Source organism: Mobula birostris, chromosome 18 (assembly GCF_030028105.1).
Source record: "Mobula birostris isolate sMobBir1 chromosome 18, sMobBir1.hap1, whole genome shotgun sequence".
NCBI lineage: Eukaryota > Metazoa > Chordata > Chondrichthyes > Myliobatiformes > Myliobatidae > Mobula > Mobula birostris.
This window is the reverse complement of record NC_092387.1, coordinates 39731182-39750356: the sequence shown is the minus strand read 5'-3', so window position 1 is coordinate 39750356 and position 19175 is coordinate 39731182. Positions and strand designations below refer to the sequence as shown.

The following is a 19175-nucleotide window of genomic DNA, read 5'->3' as shown; positions in this document are numbered from 1 at the left end:
TGGTATGGGTCCTGAGGCTTCTGCGCATTGGTAGCTGCAAAAAGATGGCATGGCCTGGGTGGTGATGAACTTTGATGATGGGTCTTGCCTTTTTGAGGCAGTACCTCCCATAGATACTATAAACGGTGGGGAGGGATGTGCCCATGACGTACTGGGCAAAGTCCATTACTCTCTGCAGCTTTCTACGCATTTGAGTTGTCATACCACACCATGATGCACCCAGTCACAACATAACTGTAGGTACTGGAAACCTGACATAAAAAGTGAACTTTAGAAACACTCAGCAGGTCAAGCAGCGGATGCGGAAAGAGAAACAGTTAACATTGCAAATTAACTACCCTCTATCAGAACCTTCAAGAAGAAGTTATATTCAAAGTTCAAACAAACAGGCTGCAGAGCTCGATGAAAATTCTAACAGGTCTTCAAACAGATATGTTAGATTTATTTCTCTTTCCACGGATACTGCCTGACCTCTTGAGTATTTACAGTATTTTTTTGTTTCTATTGTGGACTTATTTCCTATTAGAAAAAAATAAGTTATGTAGAATTGTTTCAAGCTAATTCTTTTTATGACAGTATTGAAGCAAGTAATTGTACCTGAGAACTAAATGATGGCATCAAGTCACATAGGAAGGGAGAATCAGTCAGTTTTCAGACGCAATGTAGGGTAACTTTGCCTCAGGCTAAATCAGCTGAGCTGGCTGCCACATCCTGATTCTCCAGAGGAATTTGTCTATGAGCATGCACTGGTTTGGATCTTTCCTGTGTGAAGACTGTGATCTCATTGAGAGTGAGACAAATGAAATGGAACTGTCTCCACAATGGCAGTGATAACTCAGACGTAATTATGCTCTGCTGACTGTATGCAGGCACTGTGTAGGTGTAATCTGGAGCAGGTTCAACCCTGCCTGCTTTCAGATGATGCCTTTTAATTTTTGCTTTACATGCAATGAGCAAATTATGTTGGAAAGCAATTTATTTGCTCTCCACAGTTTTGACATTTGGCCACCATATTATTTTTATCTTTAAGTGGGTCCTGTAAAAAAACTCTAATTGGAATGCATGAACATCCCATCATTCCTATGTTTGTATTAGCCCAGGCACTATAATAAAAGCAGGAAAGGTTAGAAATGCAATGTCGGCTTCTGTGTCTCTCCTGACACCACTGCTCTCTTTTAAATCTTTTACCTCTCAACTTAAGCCTATGCCCCCTAGTTCTTGGTTCCATTTTCCTATGTGCATTCATCCTATCTCTTCCACTTATAGATTTATACTTCTGTAAGATCACCCATCACTCTCCTACGTTCCAATAACTAGTCATAAGGTGGGAGGAAAAGTTGCCGGCGCGACGCAGCTCGCAGCAGCCACTCTGGTGGTGATGTCTGTTATCTGTCAAGTAGGGTGCCGTGCACAATCCTGATTTGATGGAGACGGACGTGAGAATACAGAGGAACATCTGGTGAAACTTCTGAAATGCCTGCTTCACTGCCGCTGCTACTGTGTCCAGAATCTCCGGAGGGGAAGGCCCCGAGTCCTCGGCTTTGCTTGTTGCTCGGCGGCCGGAGCGGAGTCGGCAGAGGATGGTGCTCGGAGAGGCTGTGTCGGAGGGGCTGGTCGGAGGCTCGAAGTTTTCAGACGGACTCAGAGTCTGCTGCGGTCGGGTGCTTCCAATGGTGCTGCATCAGCAAGTTGGTGGCACTTGGAGGTTCATGGCAGGGAGAGTTTCTCCCTTCTATCGTCTGCGTGAGATAATGAGGCTATCGGGACATTGAGACTTTTTTTTACCGTGCCCATGGTCTGCTCTTTATCAAATTATGGTATTGCTTTGAACTGTTGTAACTATATGTTATAATTATGTAGTTTTGTCAGGTTTAGTCTTGGTTTGTTCTGTGCTTTTTTGTGATATCATTCTGGAGGAATGTTGTATCATTTTTTAAGGCATGCATTTCTAAATGATAATAAATGAGGACTGAGTGTCCTCATAATCTAATAATCTGCCCAACTCTTCTCTGTACCTCAGGCCCTTGATACCTGGCAATCTTCTTTGCACTCTTCCCAGCTGATTGATGGCATTTCTGACAAAAAATGTGCAGGATACTTTGTCACTTTCATGCTCATGGCTTTCTTCTTGCAACTCAGGCAGAAGTAGAGCTAGTGGCAGGACCTTCTGTATTGAAGGCAAAGTCATACCAAATGCTACTCACTGGGGTTAACAGAACAATTTTTTAAATTCATTCATTCAAAGAATGTTTTTGGCCACAAAAGCATTTCTCATCCATCCCCGATTGCTCCTCAGCTGAGAAAATGGTTAAGGGTTGCCCATATTGTCAAAAGTGGGCAAATCCAAGTATGAATGGCAGATTTCCTTTACTGAAGAATCTTAAGGAACTATATGCGTTTTCACGATAAACTGGTTGTTTTATGGGCCACCTTTAGTGAGCTTAACTTTTTAACCTCCATGTTTATATACTGTATTTGAATTTGAATTTACCAGTAGCTTGATTGGCTTTGAATTTGTATATTGGATTGTTAGTCCAATGCATCCTAGTTCAGCTTATGTCCAATAACCCAGACTCTGACCTGGATATAATATGTGGCCCAGACTAGTTGAATGGCTCAGAACTTCCTAACCATATCTATTCAGGGATCAGTCCCACTCCGTAAAACTGCATCTACCTGAGAGCAGGCATTTTCCAAAGTCTAATGAAGCTCTACACAGAATGAAACCAGACCATTAATCACATCACTCTCAACTCTGTGAACAGAGGAGGCGCAGTGGAGCATCTAGTAGAGCTGCTGCCTCTAAGCCCCAGAGACCCAAGTTCAATCCTGACCTCAGGAGTTGTCTGTGGGGAGTTTGTACGTTCTCCCACGCAACCACTTGATTTTCCTCTGTGCTCTCCGGCTTCCTCTCACATCCCAAAGATGTGCAGATTGGTTGGCTAATTGGCCACTGTAAACTGCCCTCAGTGCGGAGGTGTGTGGTAGATGCAGGAGACAGTTAGACACACAAAATTCTGGAGGAACTCCACAGGCCGGGCAGCATCTATAGAAATGAATAAACAGTCGACGTTTCAGGCTGAGAACGTTCAACAGGAGGAGAGAGAAAGGGGGAAGAAGCCATAATAAAAAGGTGGGAGGAGGAGAAGGACCAGCTAGAAGTTGATAAGTGAAAACAGGTAGAGGAGAAAGACAGGTAGGTGGGGGAGGGGGGATGAAGTGAGAAACTAGGAGATAATAGATGGAAAAGATAAAGGACTGGAGAAGATGAAAACTGATAGGAGAGTAGAGTGGACCATGGGAGAAAGGAAAGGAGGAGGGGCACCAAGGAAAGGTAATAAGGAGGTGAGGAGGAGAGGTAAGAGGTCAGAGTGGGGAATTGAAGAAGTGGGAAGGAGAAGGAGGAAAATTACCTGAAGTAGGAGAAATCAATGTTCATGCCATCGAGTTGGAGGCTACTTATATGGAATATGAGGTGCTGCTCATCCAACCTGAGAGTGACCTCATCGTAGCAAAAGAGTAGGCCATGCGACATGTCAGAATCAAAAGGGGTAGGAATTAAAATGGTTGGCCGCTGGGAAATTCTGCTTTTTGAAGATGGAGAAGAGGTGCTTAACAAAGCAGTTCCCCAATCACCAATGCAGAGGAGGCTGCATCAGGAGCACCGGATGCAATAGATGACCCCAACAGATTGCAGGTGAAGTGTTGCCTTACCAGGAAGGTCTGTCTGGGACTCTGAGTGGAGGTGAGGGAGGAGGAGAATAGGAAGGTGTAGCATCTCTGCAGGGATAAGTGCCTGGAGGGAGATTAGTGGGGAGGAATGAATGGACAAGGGAATCATAGAAGGAGTGATCCCTGTAGAAAGTGAAAAATTGGTGGGAGGTAAAGATGTGTTTGGTGGTAGGGAAGGTGGCAGAAGATACGGAGAATGATGTGTTGGATGTGGAGGCTTATGGGGTGGCAGATGAGGATAAGAGGAACCCCTTCTCCCCGCTGTTAAGGCAGTGGGAAGGCAGGGTGAGCACAGATGGTTGGGAAATGGAAGAGATGGGGGGGTGAAAGCAGCATCAATGGTGGAGAAAGGAAAGCCCTATTCTTTCAAGGAGGGGGGCATCTTCAGCATCCTAGAAAGGAAAGCCTCATCCTGGCAACTGATGCAGCTGAGAAGAAGAAATTGAGAAATGTATTTTTACAGGAGACAGAGTGGGAGAGGTATAGTCAAGCTAGTTGGGAATCTTTTGTTAGCCTTGGGAATTGGTAGGTTTATAAAAGATATTAATGGAAAGTTTGTCTCCAGAGATGGAGACAGCGAGATCAAGAAAAGGAGGCGGCTGTCAAAAATGGGCCAAGTAAGTTTAAGGCCAGGGTGGAAGCTTGGTCTCTATCTGCTTTGCACATCTGGACACTATGATTTTTCCCCATTCTTCTTTACAGAACTGCTCAAACTCTGTCAGATTGCATGGGGATCATGAGTGAACAGCACTTTTCAAGTCCAGCCACAACTTCTCAGTTGGATTGAGGTCTGGACTCTGACTTGGCCACTCCAGGACATTAACTTTGTTGTTTTTAAGCCATTCCTTTGTAGCTTTGGCTTTATGCTTGGGGTCATTGTCTTGCTGGAAATCAAATCTTCTCTCAAGTCACAGTTCTCTTGCAGGCGGCATCAGGTTTTCCTCTAGGATTTCTCTGTATTTTGCTGTATTCATTTTACCCTCTACCTTCACAAGCCTTCTAGGGTCTGCTGCAGTGAAGCATCCCCTCAGCATGATGCAGCCACCACTGTGCTTCATGGTAGGGATGGTGTGTTTTTAATGGTGAGGTGTTTGGCTTATGCCAAACATAGCATTTATTCTGATGGCCAAAAAGCTTAATTTTGGTTTCATCAGACCATAAAACCTTCTTCCAGCTGACTACAGAGTCCCGCACATGCCTTCTGGCAAACTCTAGCCAAGAATTTATGTGATCTTTTCAACAGTGGCTTTCTCTTTGCCACTCTCCCATAAAGCTGCGACTGGTGAAGCACCTGGTCAACAGTTGTTGTATGTGCAGTCTCTCCCATCTCAGCTACTGAAGCTTGTAATTCCTCCAGAGTTGTCATAGGTCTCTTGGTGGCCTCCCTCACTATTCCCCTTCTTGCACGGTCACTCAGTTATTGCAAATGGCCTGCTCTAGGCAGATTTTCATCTGTGCCATATTCTTTCCATTTCTTGATGGTTGACTTAACTGTACCCGAAAGGATATTCAGTGACTTGGAAAGGTTCTTGTATCCATCTTCTGACTTGTGCATTTCAGTAACTTCTTCGTGGAGTTGCTTGGAGTGTTCTTTTGTCTTTATGGTGCAGTTTTTACCAGGATACTGACTCACCAGTAGTTGGACCCTCCAGATACAGGTGTATTTTTACCACAATCGATTGAAACACCTTGACTGCACATGGGTCTCCAAAAACAGGTGATCTCCATTTAACTAATTATGCAACTTCTAAAACCACTTGGCTGCACCAGCAATGATTTGGTGTGTCATGTTAAAAAGGGTGAATACTTATGCAATCAATTATTTTGTGTTTCTATTGGTAATTAATTTAGACCACTTTGTAGAGGTCTGTTTTTCACTTTGACACAAAAGAGTCTTTTTTTCTGTTGAGCAGTGTCAAAAAAGCCAAATTAAATCCACTGCGATTCAATGTTGTAAAACAATAAAGCATGAAAACTTCCAACGGGGTGTGAATACTTTTTATAGGCACTCTATACAATACCACCAGGTTCAAGAAGAGTTACTTTCCTACAACTACCATTAATGTAAATTGACCTGCACAACCACAATCCTACCACTATGGGCCACCTTGGACTTGTTTCTAATTGTACTTTTTGCACTACTGTCTTGTTTTGCACAGTCTTTTTCTTCACTGTCTTGTATAATTGATGTTCTGTGTGTTGTCTCAATCTATGTGCTTGTGATGCTACTCCGAGCAGTTTACTCATTGAACCTCTACCTCACCATAATTGTTCACTAAAGTGATGGAAATGGAAGAGTTTACAGAGAGAGGGTGAGTCCCATGAAGATTACGAATCTTAAGATCGAGGGATTGCTTAACCAGAAACAATTTATCGAATCAGAGAAATAGAACAATGCAAATTGAGAAACAGGTGACAGAGTGACATCACTGATGCTCCTGGAACCGATTCTTCATTGTCCTTCGGTTCGTGATGTACAAGAGGGTGATTTAACAAGACTAGATGGCACAGGATGTTGCAGAGTAAATCCAGTGGAAAGGGTTCTACTGCATACGTTGAGTAAATTTGAAATCTCTCTGAAGCCTTGAATCTGGGAAAACGTATTTAACACTGGCTAGAATCCAACAGCCACACTGTTTCTGTGCAGTTATTAAACTATAACTAAGGATATTGCCCACGCCAACATAATAATCTGGATCACATCACCAAAAGGAGAACGAACATGAAGCAGAAATAATTCCTGTTTACATCAATGTCATTAAAAAGCGTATTTCTTTAGCTTTATAAGTAGGGGTGTAGTGTACAAAAGCAGCAATAGGTTTATCCTCTGGTGGAATTGCGCCTCCACTCTTTAAGAAAGAGAGTCAATACTTTGGAGAAAGAACAGAGGAGATTTAGCAGGGAACAGAAATTAGTGAGGGATTTCAATTATATGGTGGACTGAGAAATGTGGTGAAGGATAGGGCTGACTTAAAGTGAGAGCTTTGATGTTTCCGAAGGCAAACAGATTGAAATGTTAGCATAATGTTACTAGCTGATAATCCATTAGGAAACTGGGATAAGGAATTGCTAGTACCATTCAGTGACATGATGGAAGAGAATACCTACTGCAATACCATAAGAGCTAGTGTTCAGGAGGTGGGGAAATACAGGAGATATACAGATATATCAGGAGGTGGGGAAATACAGGAGATATACAGGTATATCAGGAGGTGGGGAAATACAGGAGATATACAGGTATATCACTACCGTGTGATCCACAACGGATCATAGATTTTTAAAGAATCTTATCTATCTCAGTTCCTCCCCAGTCCTGCATCAGCCCAGAGACAGTACACAGTAGTCAGGCAAATCCATGAGTGGTGTATGTGTAAATATGTGTGGTGTTTGTGTATGTGTCAGGGTCAGTGCATGTATGTCTGTATACATGAGTGCATCTGTGTATGAGTGAGTGTGCATGTAATTTTAGGCCTTTGTGTGTGATTGTATGTTGGGGTGAGTGTGACTATGTCTGTGTAAACGTTTGCTGTGTGTGTAACTGTGTGAGTGCAGTGGCAACTGACAATGAATGGTGGGAGTGGGAGCACAAGCCTTGATTATTAAATATTCATACGTGGTCACAGTTACGTATGGTTCTTCTGTTGTTCAGAACCAAGACTGCAACAAGGAGTAAAACTCTAAGAGTGAGGTGTTAGTGTCGATATTTATAATAAAGTACATCCAATGGAGTTACTGTTACTCTGTCAGACTAAATTGCCTGAATTGATGACATGTCAATCAATTAAAACTGGCACTCCAAATTTAATGCCTGATATTGCCATTGTTGCAAAACATCCTGAGTGCTGTCTGGCTCTGAATTATGATTCGTACAAATACTGTGTATGTACAGTATGTGACAGCACTGTATCTTCCACCGTGCCCCTCAGGAATCAGATTGGGCACTGCCAACTGGCTGGTGACGCCACTGCTGCCCCTCTGCCTTGTGGCTGTGCTTTGTTGCTCTCCTGCCTTGTTTTCTTATCTTCTATTCTTTAATTTCTAGGAGCCGGAAGCCGTAAGAAGGCTAAAAATTGCTTGGCATTAAAAGGCAAGTGCAGATACTCTGTTAAGTAGCCTAATGCATGTTCTTGATCTCAATTTCTTCTGTCTTGATAGTTCAGCTTGTGTCAACACTTTTCATAGCACTTTATGCAGTGCGGTGTGTTTTTAAACCTATAAACAGCAGTTACTTAACAAGCACCATCATGCTGAATCCTTTGGCAGTAGAGGAGGACAATCAGGGGAATCTGAAGGACATCACCATTGGTAGTGACACGTCCAAGTGTGCTGTGTTGAAATGCCAGTTCTGATGATTGACCCTAACCCGTGATGTGGAAATTAAACTGGCAACCTTTGGAGCCAGAGACACGAATTCTACTGACTGAGCAAACAGACAACTTGTATCTTTGCACCTTAGGGTTTATTTCAGAAGCTGGCAAACTTGTCTGGGAGGATCGGACCAGCTGGTCCATTAGGCTTGCCCCACGCTGATGCCCGGGGCAACCCATTTGCACCTAATCCCATTTCATTTCAATTAAAAAATAGGCTGTCCTTGGATGAGTTGCTGCGGTAACACGGTGCCTGCTCTGGTGTACTCTACTGACATCAGAGAGCGATATTCATGGAGACAGCTGCAATATAGTTCCCCGAAGGCCTGTGATTAAATACATGCAATAAGACGTGTTCCTAAGGACAACCAGAAATGCTAGCCACGTCAAATACTGAGAGATATTCTTAAATGAGATGGTGCTTGTTCTTTTCCTGTATCCAGAGACTAACCTGTCCGGGCAGCACCTGATTTGGTGCAGCTGTACAGTTAGTAGAGCTGCTGTTTCTGAGCCTCGGTAGCTAGGTTCAGCCCCACATTCTGGGGCTGTCTGTATGGAGTTTCCATGGCCTCCCTATGACTGTGTGCTGTGTGGGTTTCCTCCAGGTGCTCGAGTTTCCTCCCTTATCCTAAAGGTTAATTGACTGCCGGAAATTACTGCTGGTGTGTAGGTGAATCTGGGTGGAGTTGATGGAAAAGTGGGGAGAACAAAATGAGATTTGGTGTCGGGGTTAGGGGTTGGGATAGAGGCCAGTCTCTGAGCTGTACAGTAGAGCACAATGAATTTACTGCAAGAAACTACAAAACGAAAAGCCATGGTGTTGAAATGTCCCTGTCATTGCCCGTGTTAAATTGGGAGCAAACTGTCCTGTTCGCTCCAAACTGGACCCTATCCTCCTTCTTCACACCCTTACCCCTTTCACCTATCACCTCCCAGCTTCTGACTTCATCTCCCCTCCTCCACCCACCTAGCTTCCCTCTCACCTGGTTTCACCATCACCTGCCGGCTTGTACTCCTTCCACTACCCCTGCCTTCTTATTAAAGTGTTGGAGCCTCTCGCATCAAACGCTTCACTCACTGCAAATTCAGCCATCTTCAATGGGACCCTACCACCAAACACATCTTTACCTCCTCCCCGCCCCCCACTTTCCATTTTCTGCAGGGATCGCTCCGTCCATGATTTCCTTGTCCATTCAGCCCTCCCCATTAATATCCCACCTGGCACATCCCTGCAAGCAGTCAAAGTGCTACACCTGCCCATTCACCTCCTCCCTCACCTCCATGCAGGGCCCCCAAACAGTCTTTCCAGGTGAGGCATCACTTCACCCGGGAATCTTTTGGGGTCGTCTTCTTATCCAGTGCTCCCGATGCGGCCTCCTCTACATTGGTGAGATCTGACATAGATTGGGGGACCACTTTGTTGAACACCTCCATTCCATTCACAAGAAAGCAGAATTTCCCAGTGGCCAACCTTTTTCATTCCCATTCCCACTGGTATTCTGACATGTCGGTCCATGGCCTCTTCCCCTGCTATGATGAGGCCACTCTCAGGTTGGAGGAGCAATACGTGATGGCATGACCATTGATTTCTTCAACTTCTGGTAAATTTTTCCCACCCTTTCCATTTTCTTCCCCACTCTGGCCTCTTCTTCTCACACGCTTATCACCTCCTCCTCGTGCACCTCTTCCTTCCCTTTAATCCATGGTCCACTTTCCTCTCATATCAGATTCCTTCTTCTCCAGACTTTTGCCTTTTCCACCTATCAGCTCCCACCTTCTTACTTCATCCCCGCTTTCCCACCCTCCTGGCTTCACCTATCAGCTTCTAGCTTGTCCTGCGGCCCCTCCACACCCCCCCCCATCTTCCTATTCTGGCTTCATCTCCCTTCCTTTCCAGTCCTGATGAAGGGACTTGGCCGTAAACATCAACTGTTCATTCCTCTCCCTACGTAGATGCTAACTAACCCACTGAGCTCCTCCAGTATTTTGTGTGTGTTGCAGTGGGTGTTCAGGAATAGAGTTTATTTTATACATGGTGACTTGCTTTATTTTGTTTCTATCTGCACTGTGACTCACACATGCACCTTTTCCTTTGTGAACTCAAGGCTTTGGTGAGTGGAAACTGATATCAAAAGAAGGACAAAACCAGCCTGATCAGGAGAAGCCGCAGGCTCTGGATGGTAAGGGTGGCTGCCCTTTGTCTTAATCCAGTTTGATCTGGTCTCTCTCTGCCTCAGTAGTGAGTTGTCTGCCAAAGGAAGAGCCTGCATTCTATCTTCCAGTTATAGGACGATTAATTATTACCGGGCTGTTTGCCTGCCGCTGTAGAACGAGAGTACAGTTCTGTATCTGATCCAGTGCCTGACTGATTTCTCTTGGGCTGGCATGTAGCTTTGAGAGGTTGCTGAGTAACAGCAAGCCGGGGGCGGATGAGGGACAGGGTATTAAAGCAGTTGTACAAAATAGGGAAGAGCCAAATGAAGGACAGCACTATGAAAGATGTGACTTGCTTCGAAGCTGCAAGGTATTTGAAAACCTGTAGACATTCAACATATTTTAAAATATCATGTAGATATTTTTTGATCTAAATAACACTGTGGATTTTGAAGGTGATTTATCCCAATATATTAGCATAATTAATTATCTTAAAGGAAAATCAAACATTGAAACAAGATTGAAAGAGGTTAGACATAATTAATGTACCTTTCAACAACTATCTGTGTCACATAGGAATTAGTAAATGCTGTTTTGTATAAGTCATCAGTCTCACATTATACCCACATAAAAGCTTTTCTAAATTTGGTGATGTTTGACAGTTTCTTACCCATTAGGTAATGGACTCTGCTTCACAAGTAAACAAAGCTATTCCATCAGGAAGATCTTTTTTCACATTATTATATTTTTTAGGAAGGCAATCCAAGGATTATGTACGATCCCAAAATAGCTCCACTCTGCCTGCAGAATCTGAGGTATCCTGCTTCTTAAATTTATGTTTGTAAGTGCAAAATTGTTGGCATTTCTGATATTTATTATTATTGTATAGTATTTATTATTTTCTATGTAAGTACATGATCACTGTGTGAATCAAGGAGTAAATTATTAGCCAATGCTGTAAAAATGTTGTATGGCTGTTCTTTACAATTAATCATCTTGTTGATCCAGTAACAGGACCTCACCATATCTTACTGAAGGCTCGGTCCTCTCTCCTATTGTGCTGGAGGTGATGAGTGAACCACAGCTCCCCTTTTTATCTTCCAGCAGAGTTCTGTAATCCACATTGATTTGGAAAAACCTACAAATGGCGGTTTGGGCTTTGCACTTGTGGGTGGTGACAATGGAACTGCTGTGCTGGTGAAGGCCATTAGCTCCAACAGTGTGGCAGGTCTGGACGGAAGGCTCAAAGTCCGTGACCAGCTTTTACAGGTAACCTTGCTTCGGGGAGATCCAGTGGCTTCCCTTGGGGCCATTGATTCGTGTGAATTGTACACATCAGCGCAACAGTCTGAGGAAATTCTGGAACACAATTGTCACGTAGTCACTGTTGTACTATAGCAGTTACCACAGCCAAATTGCACCCAGGCCTTTCCCACCAGTGATATGCAGTGAGTTTAGTGAGGCTGCTCTGGAAGATGAATAATGAGGAGGTCACTAGGGCAACTACCCTCTGTGCTTTCAAATACTACCTTGATCCTAAGGGAAGACAAGGCTTATTTATCATGTTTCCTCTGAAAGCATTGCATCGCAGAGATTTGATTCTTCCATCGGAACTTGGAGAGTCTCCTTAATGAGTTACTGGACAATTGTTTCATAATTCCCTGGGGCTGTTAGGGAACTTCATTGGGAGACTGCTAGAAAAAAAAGAGGGATCAAAATCTTCTTTTTCTCTAGGAGTTTCACCAAAGTGTGGTAGGGCAGATGCTGTGGTTGGAGCAAGCTTTGTAGACATTACCAAACTGCAAGAAAGTATTCTGCAAAGGCACTTGTTCAGGAAAGGTCTGCTCATGTTCTATGCAGCGCTCAGTCATGCAACTCCAAAGGTGCTAGAAGATTGGAACTATAAAGAACACAAGAGATCTGCAGGCACTGGAAATGTAGACAGCAATAAGCTAAATGCTGCAGTGGCTCAGCAGGTCATACAGCATCTATGAAGGGAAATAACAGTCGATTTTTAGAGCCAAGACCCGTCATCAGGCCTAACCTGCTGAGTTCCTCCAGTATTTTGTGTGTTGCTTTGGAACTATACTGTTTTATAGACTAGTTAACTGGGAAATTATGCATTATGTATAATATTTAGTTAACTATAATCAAGTTAACTTCAAATTTTCCTTCATTGGTGAAGCTGGTTCATATCTAAAGAATATTTCAAACAAGAGAAAATCTGCAGATGCTGGAAATCCAAGCAACACACGCAAAAAGCTGGAGGAACTCAGCAGGCCAGGTAGCATCTATGGAAAAAAGGGTTTCAGCCCAAAATATTGACTGTACTTTTTTCCGTAGATGCTGCCTGGCCTGCTGAGTTCCTCCAGCATTTTGTGTGTGTTGAAAATAATATTTATAGTGATACAGTACAGACAGTTAAAGTTAATTCAGGGATTCACTTAAACATTAGGCAATCCTTTGGTTTTACATAAATGTTGGTATAGGTAATGCAAACTTTTAAATTCTTAAAAAATTGTAACATCTTGATTAACTCTTTGCAAGCTAATCTACAGAGGGAAAAATACTGAGGGATAATTAGGTGCTCAATGTGAACAATCAGCTATAAATCAAAAGTCTCCCTGGGTAACAAATAAACTGACCATCAGAAGTCGGACTTTACACCAATCCTTCTCTACATTTTAGAAGCATTGCTCAAGCTAATAATAATGATAAAATGTTTCATGGTATTCACTAATGACTGAATGCAGTACATATTCCATTATTTTAATTTGGGGAAGGATTAGGATGAAAATTTGACAAAATGATAGAATTATAGCGACAATTCAATATGGGGAACTATAGAAAATGAATGTTGAACTACAGAGAGATCACAAACGAATCTTCTAATTACCCCAGACACTGACTGAAGAGAAAACTAGTTCGACAAACAAAAATAATCTTGACAGCTGGCGGTTGGTTGAAGCTTGATGTGTAAAAACTTTATAACCTTCCACCAAACATGTCATGTTAAAAGGGAGCGCATATCTTTAACATGAGCATGTCAGCCAATGCTACGTAGACTCTTCAGTTCAAACAGAGAAATCTTGGCCAGTCACATCCATGACTAATATTCCAAAGCACTAAAAAATAGAAAATTAGGAGCTACAAGTTAGGTGGATGGGTGACTACACTTGTGTCATGCATTGAAGAAATAACCTCATTGAAGGTCTGTCTGATGACTCATGCAAAAGTCATTAAAGCTCCTTGAATTGATGAATTGGGTCTCTCAATGGATCCTGAGCCTTGTCACCATTTCTTCGACACCAGTGTTGCTCAGACACCCGAATATGGTCAACAAGGATGTGAATGGCCAGGCCTGCTGGGGTAGGCTTCTTAAAGGTGAGTGCCGTTATTCAAATGCTTTTGTCATTTAGTTGGGTTTTGTTTAAACTATGGATTTTAATCATTTGTATTACTTTTCCTGCACTAATGCTTTTCACTGGTTGGGAATAATATTTTGAAATTCATGACTTTCCAAGTCCATTTCTCATAAATTACTTCTTATTTCCTTTACAACATCTAACCCACATCAGAGATTCTGTTGAAGTTTTTGGTATCAGTGCCTTAACCACATTTTGCCTGCACGCTGAATGGCTTTCAGGTTATAGACTGAGACTTTGACCTGCTCTGTCAGGTTAAACCAAAGTGCACATTCTTCCAAACCTCCAGAAGCTAAATCAGATAAAAGCTCCGTGGAAGAGGTGCGCAGGAGAAGCGACTGACATTCATACACACCTGTACACCTGTACACCAGGTGCCACTGACAAGTGCAAGCTGTCACTTGTTCTGTAACCCCTGGGGAAAGGCAAAAATGGCAAACCTTTTCTTAGAGCTCACGCAGCAGCATCTTCACCAATCTCTTCTTCTGACTGTCACACTCTCAGAGTTATGTATTCATTTACTTCATTTTTGCCATCTTATCCTCAAGTCTCTCTCTATCTCCCCTCTCTCCCTCTCCCCCTCTCCATTGCATGCCACCTCTGAGCCCTCTACCTTACAAAGACTCACAAGTACTCAAGACTTATTTTAAAGTCTTCTATCCCTGTATGGGTAGACATCTACATATACCTGTAAATGCCTTCATATAATAGCAAATACTTATATATATTTGCTTTTACTACATATACTTGTAAATGTCTTCATATACTGTACTTACATTTATCTGAAAATACCTTCATATACCTGCAGATATCTGCATATGCTTACAAGTGAATATAGTCACATTTACTAGAAAATTCTTAATTTACACACACACATATATGTAAATTAAGAATTTTCTAGTGAATGTGAGTATATTCACTTGTAAGCATATGCAGATATAACCTTTCAATTAAAGCTGTTCAGTGGAACAGTTATTGCCACATGGCCAAAGTACCTACACCCGATGCTAATTATTTCAATTGAATTAAAACCATGACATATGTATGAGCAGAAATAGGACTATTCAGTGTATCAAATCTGCTCCACCATTCGATCATACCTGCTTTATTTCTTATCTCAGACCCATTTCCCTGTAACCTTTGAAGCCCTTACTTATCAAGAACCTATCCACCACCACTTTAATTATAGCCAGTTGATCTAATGAAGATAAGGTGCTTAACTTCAGTGTCTTTAGTCAAGATGCTGATTATCCTCCTGAGGCAATAGATTGTTTTATCAGTGCAGGCATTGACTGAGTAAAGGAAAGAAGATGCAGGCTGAAGCATGGACGTAGGCAGTGAGGGATGGACACAGAGCCAAGGCATCACTGCTAACAGCTGCAAGATAGATCAGTCTTTGGCTCAATACCCTGGCCATGTCCATGACAGTGATTACTGATTGAAAAACTTAATTAACAAGATTCATTTGTTTATAATTACAACATGGATTAGGATTTGAGAGTTAAATTGTGAAACATATTCATATTTGAACATTTTCTGTCCAGAGAGTTGTTGCACATGTGAGCTGCTAAGAGAGAGTGGGGAATTTTATATCTTAGTGATCAATAGGGCCTGCAACGTATCTCCCTGTCCGGAGGTTTAAGGAAGGAGAAATAGACATAGAGTGGGCCAAGAAGAGGATTGAAATAGGGTGAGAACGTTTAATGTCAAATTGGACAATGGTTTGTTCAATCCAGTCATATTCTAATATGCTTCTGCAATCCTGAAACCAAGTCAGTGGTTAGTTACAAAGACTACTTAGAATATAAGGTGTTGAGTAAATGAAAGAAACAATCTTCTGAAGATATAATTTTGAGTCAGCGTTTATTTGTTGATCAGTCATCGGCCAAGGGTTAAATGATTTAATTCGATGCCATATTTGATTCAGGTAATTGACAGCATACAGCTAAGCAGATTGGATAAGTAGAAGGATATCCCAATGAAAAATCAGATTTGACATCATGTGTTAAGTCTTGAACTGTAAATCATGATGTGCTATCGTTACCGATGTGAACAGTTGGTCACCAGCTACTGTTGGTTAATCAGCCTTACCTTGGACCATGGCTCAATCCCAGGTGTCATTGAGGGATCCCAGGAATTGGAGCATATTCAGATCTGAACATTTTCTGCCTATAGGATTGCCGCTAACTGGCAGTGGGACATCTTGTATCTTAGTGACTAATACTAATAGGGCCTGCAATGTACCTCCTTAACTGGGGGGATTAAGGCAGGAGGGATAAATGGAGACTGGGCCAAGAAGGAGGTTGAATTAGAGTGAGAATATTCAGTGTCAAATCAGATAGAGGGTGAAGAAGAAAAATGAAGGGAAAGCAATACTTTGCTTAGAAACTCTTGCAAACATTCATAATCTTTAGGTTAGATTTTCCAGCCATTATTCTGGGCAGAAAGGATTGAAAAATAATTAGTAATAATTACCTCCGAAAGACGTTTGTGCTGTTAATTCCTCTGAATGAATTAAAGACACCTCCTCTGAAGAAGTTAACGAGGAGGATTGTAGCAATGCAGCATGAAAGACAATACAGCTTTAAGGATGAGATACTGTATACATGAAGCCAACAACTTATGGCAGTTCATTAAGGCAGAGAAGCTGGGTTTAGTTTCTCACTTTATTGACAGCATAAGTCTTTGGTGTGTAAAGGCTGGGCTATTATGATTAAATGTAACAGGGACCTGCACCTACAATAGCTGGGCTTTGAAGTTACGGAAGAATCTCAAAGTTGACCTTTTATGGCACATTGTGAAATAGTCAGATGGTGTTTAATTCCTGTTGAGAATCAAGGAAAATATTCCAAAATTTATATTGGTACTTCCTGTTTGTATAATGTGAAATGAATTCACAGCTTTGGAATTGGTGCTAATCAGTAATTCGTTATGAGGCATGTCTTCTAAAAGGTAGATTGTATTAACTTCACTTTGGATATATGATTATTGATGGAACTGCTATGCAGATTTGCCAAAGGATTCGAATGCCATAGGCTTTGTGTGCAGATGCTGAATGTTAAGAGTATTTATTTTGACATTCAAGATCCAAAAATACATTTAATAAAAAACCTTCTCCTGATTGTGTGTCAGATGACTAGTGGAAGATCTTTGGAAAAGCAGCAGATGATTTGTAGAAACTCAGCCACATAATCTGATTGAAGCAGATAAGGCTGAGCTAAATGCAGTCTGGTTTGGTAAGTTATTTTTAAAGAGGCTGCTCACTAATTTGTCTATCTTCAGTTTGACCTGAGATTGAAATATATTTCAAAGATAGTGACTGTAGTACAATTGGTATTCCAGTATTGATGACTTGCCCTTTCCATTGCAAATTTTGTCCTTGGCCTTTTTGAGAGCTACATAGATCATTGAAACTGCTGTAGCGTATTAACATACTATGAAAGAAACAGCAACTAACAAGGGTTTGGGAAGGACAGTAGGAACCTGTACCTAATAAAGTGCCTCTGCTACTGCAATCCATCGACTTTAGGAATCAATGTGTTGAGCATTCAGAGATGCTCTTGTGAAAACCACCGTTGTAATGCATGCTTATATGAGTTACTTTCACCTTCCTGTCAGCTTGAACCAGTCTGGCCTTTCTCCTCTGACCTCTGTCATTAACAAGGCATTTTTGCTCACAGAACTGCCACTCACTGGATTTTTGTTTTGTTTCACCATCCTCTGTAAACTCTAGACTGCTGTGCATGAAAATCCCAGGAAATCATCAGTTTCTGAGATACTCAAACCATCCCATCTGACACCAACAATTAGTCCATGGTCAAAGTCACTTAGATCACATTTCTTCCCCATTCTGATATTTGATCTGAACAATAACTGAACCTCTTGACCATGTCTGCATGGTTTTATGCATTGAATTGCTGCCATATGGTTATCTGATTAGATATTTACATTAACGAGCAGGTCTACAGGAGTATCTAATAAGATAGCCACTGAATGTATTTTCTAAGCAGAAAGCTTGAGAAGAGAACAAAGCAACACTTCAGTCATGAATTAAATCTAACATACAAGTTAAATCCAACTTGGAATATGAAAGCATGTGAGGGAAACAAACCTTACAACTTGGTATTTATATAGCTTCAGGTACAAGGCCAGAGTCCCAACAGATAGTTAACTCAGCCACTTCTGTAATAAAGAAAACATGATACAGCACACTCCCTCTAACTACAGGGAGTAAAGAGCAGAAGATTGTTGCTTTATAGCATATTGAGCAGGATACAAATAAGCAAGGCAGGAGAGAGATGGAAGGGCAGGAGACAAGCAGTTACACAACTACAACTTCACTTTGCTCAGTGATCTCATCTGCCAAGAAGGCATAATGACAGGGTGCAGCTTGGAATAGATCACAGTCGAAAGGAAGTGTTGACTACATTCAAGCATGTGGTTGACCACTGAAGAAGTAATAAAGAAAACGTTCGTGGATCAATTCACTGATGCATCATGTTCAAATACTTTACATTTAAAAACACAATTAAGACTGCTCATAAGTGGGCTCAATCAAATTATGCAGGCAGCTGGCCTCAGAGACTCCTAAGTGACATGGATATTTTTAATATCTATAGAAGATGATCAAATGTTCAAATATTGATTAACCTACATAATTACTGAAGATTTTTGTTCCCCAACTCGGGTTAAAGCCTAAGTAATGAAACAACTCAGGCTTTCTCTGCAGAGAACTGCCCAATAATAAAAATAAGTTGGAAGAAAATGAGAAGCTCATTTGTATCTAGAAGACCTTATGAATGGATCTTTCAAGAAACTGCTTTGTAGGCGAGACGTTTTAGTAAATTAATATCAATAAAATCTTGCAAGATTAAGAGTTACAGGTGATTAAAAAAATAATTCATAACACTGTAGTTAGCAAATCAATGAAGCTGTGTCATATGAGTGCTGAAATCTTTAGAGGTGCTCATTTTGGCCAAGGAACAGTTGAGCTTGGATGAAGTTTACAGTTGGCAATGTGAATGTAACATAAGACCTTCAAAAAGGAATCCAAATTCTGCTCGGAGGTGATTCACCACTGAGAGTTGTGGCAAGCATTTCTTTCCATGAGGACAACGGACAATGACGGAAAATATCAGAAGCCTAAGAAAGCTGTGTAACTCTTGCCTGTTGTGGATTATTCACCGTTCATGGTCAATATTTGGAAGAATTGGTCCATTCATTACATTAGTATTTGACTATTACAAATAGGAAAGAACTTTGGTGCAAGGAAGAGCTGTTGTGAAAGGCCCGAAAAGCCAGGACCTCAGGCATGTGGAAGAATATCACTCAGGAACAATTCCAAGAGGTAGGAACTTGGTACATGTGTTGATGCAGCCAGTGGTGCAGCCAGTAAAGCTGGTGGCTCACAGCTCTGGAGACCTGGATTTAATCCTGATCTCTGGGGCTCTATGGATGGATTTTGCATGTTCTCCCTGTGGCCACATGGATTTTCCCC

At 41.8% G+C, this 19175-nt stretch overlaps 1 protein-coding gene across 1 annotated transcript in view; it reads left to right on the top strand.

Moving 5' to 3' along the window:
* ptpn20 (protein tyrosine phosphatase non-receptor type 20) overlaps window positions 1–19175 on the top strand; it is a 412353-nt gene that overhangs the window by 325539 nt on the left and 67639 nt on the right. The window contains exons 35-38 of the mRNA XM_072282567.1: window positions 7775–7819; window positions 10205–10279; window positions 11007–11068; window positions 11358–11522. Of these exons, the coding sequence (XP_072138668.1) occupies window positions 7775–7819; window positions 10205–10279; window positions 11007–11068; window positions 11358–11522 (347 nt within the window). The remainder of the gene's footprint in view (window positions 1–7774; window positions 7820–10204; window positions 10280–11006; window positions 11069–11357; window positions 11523–19175) is intronic.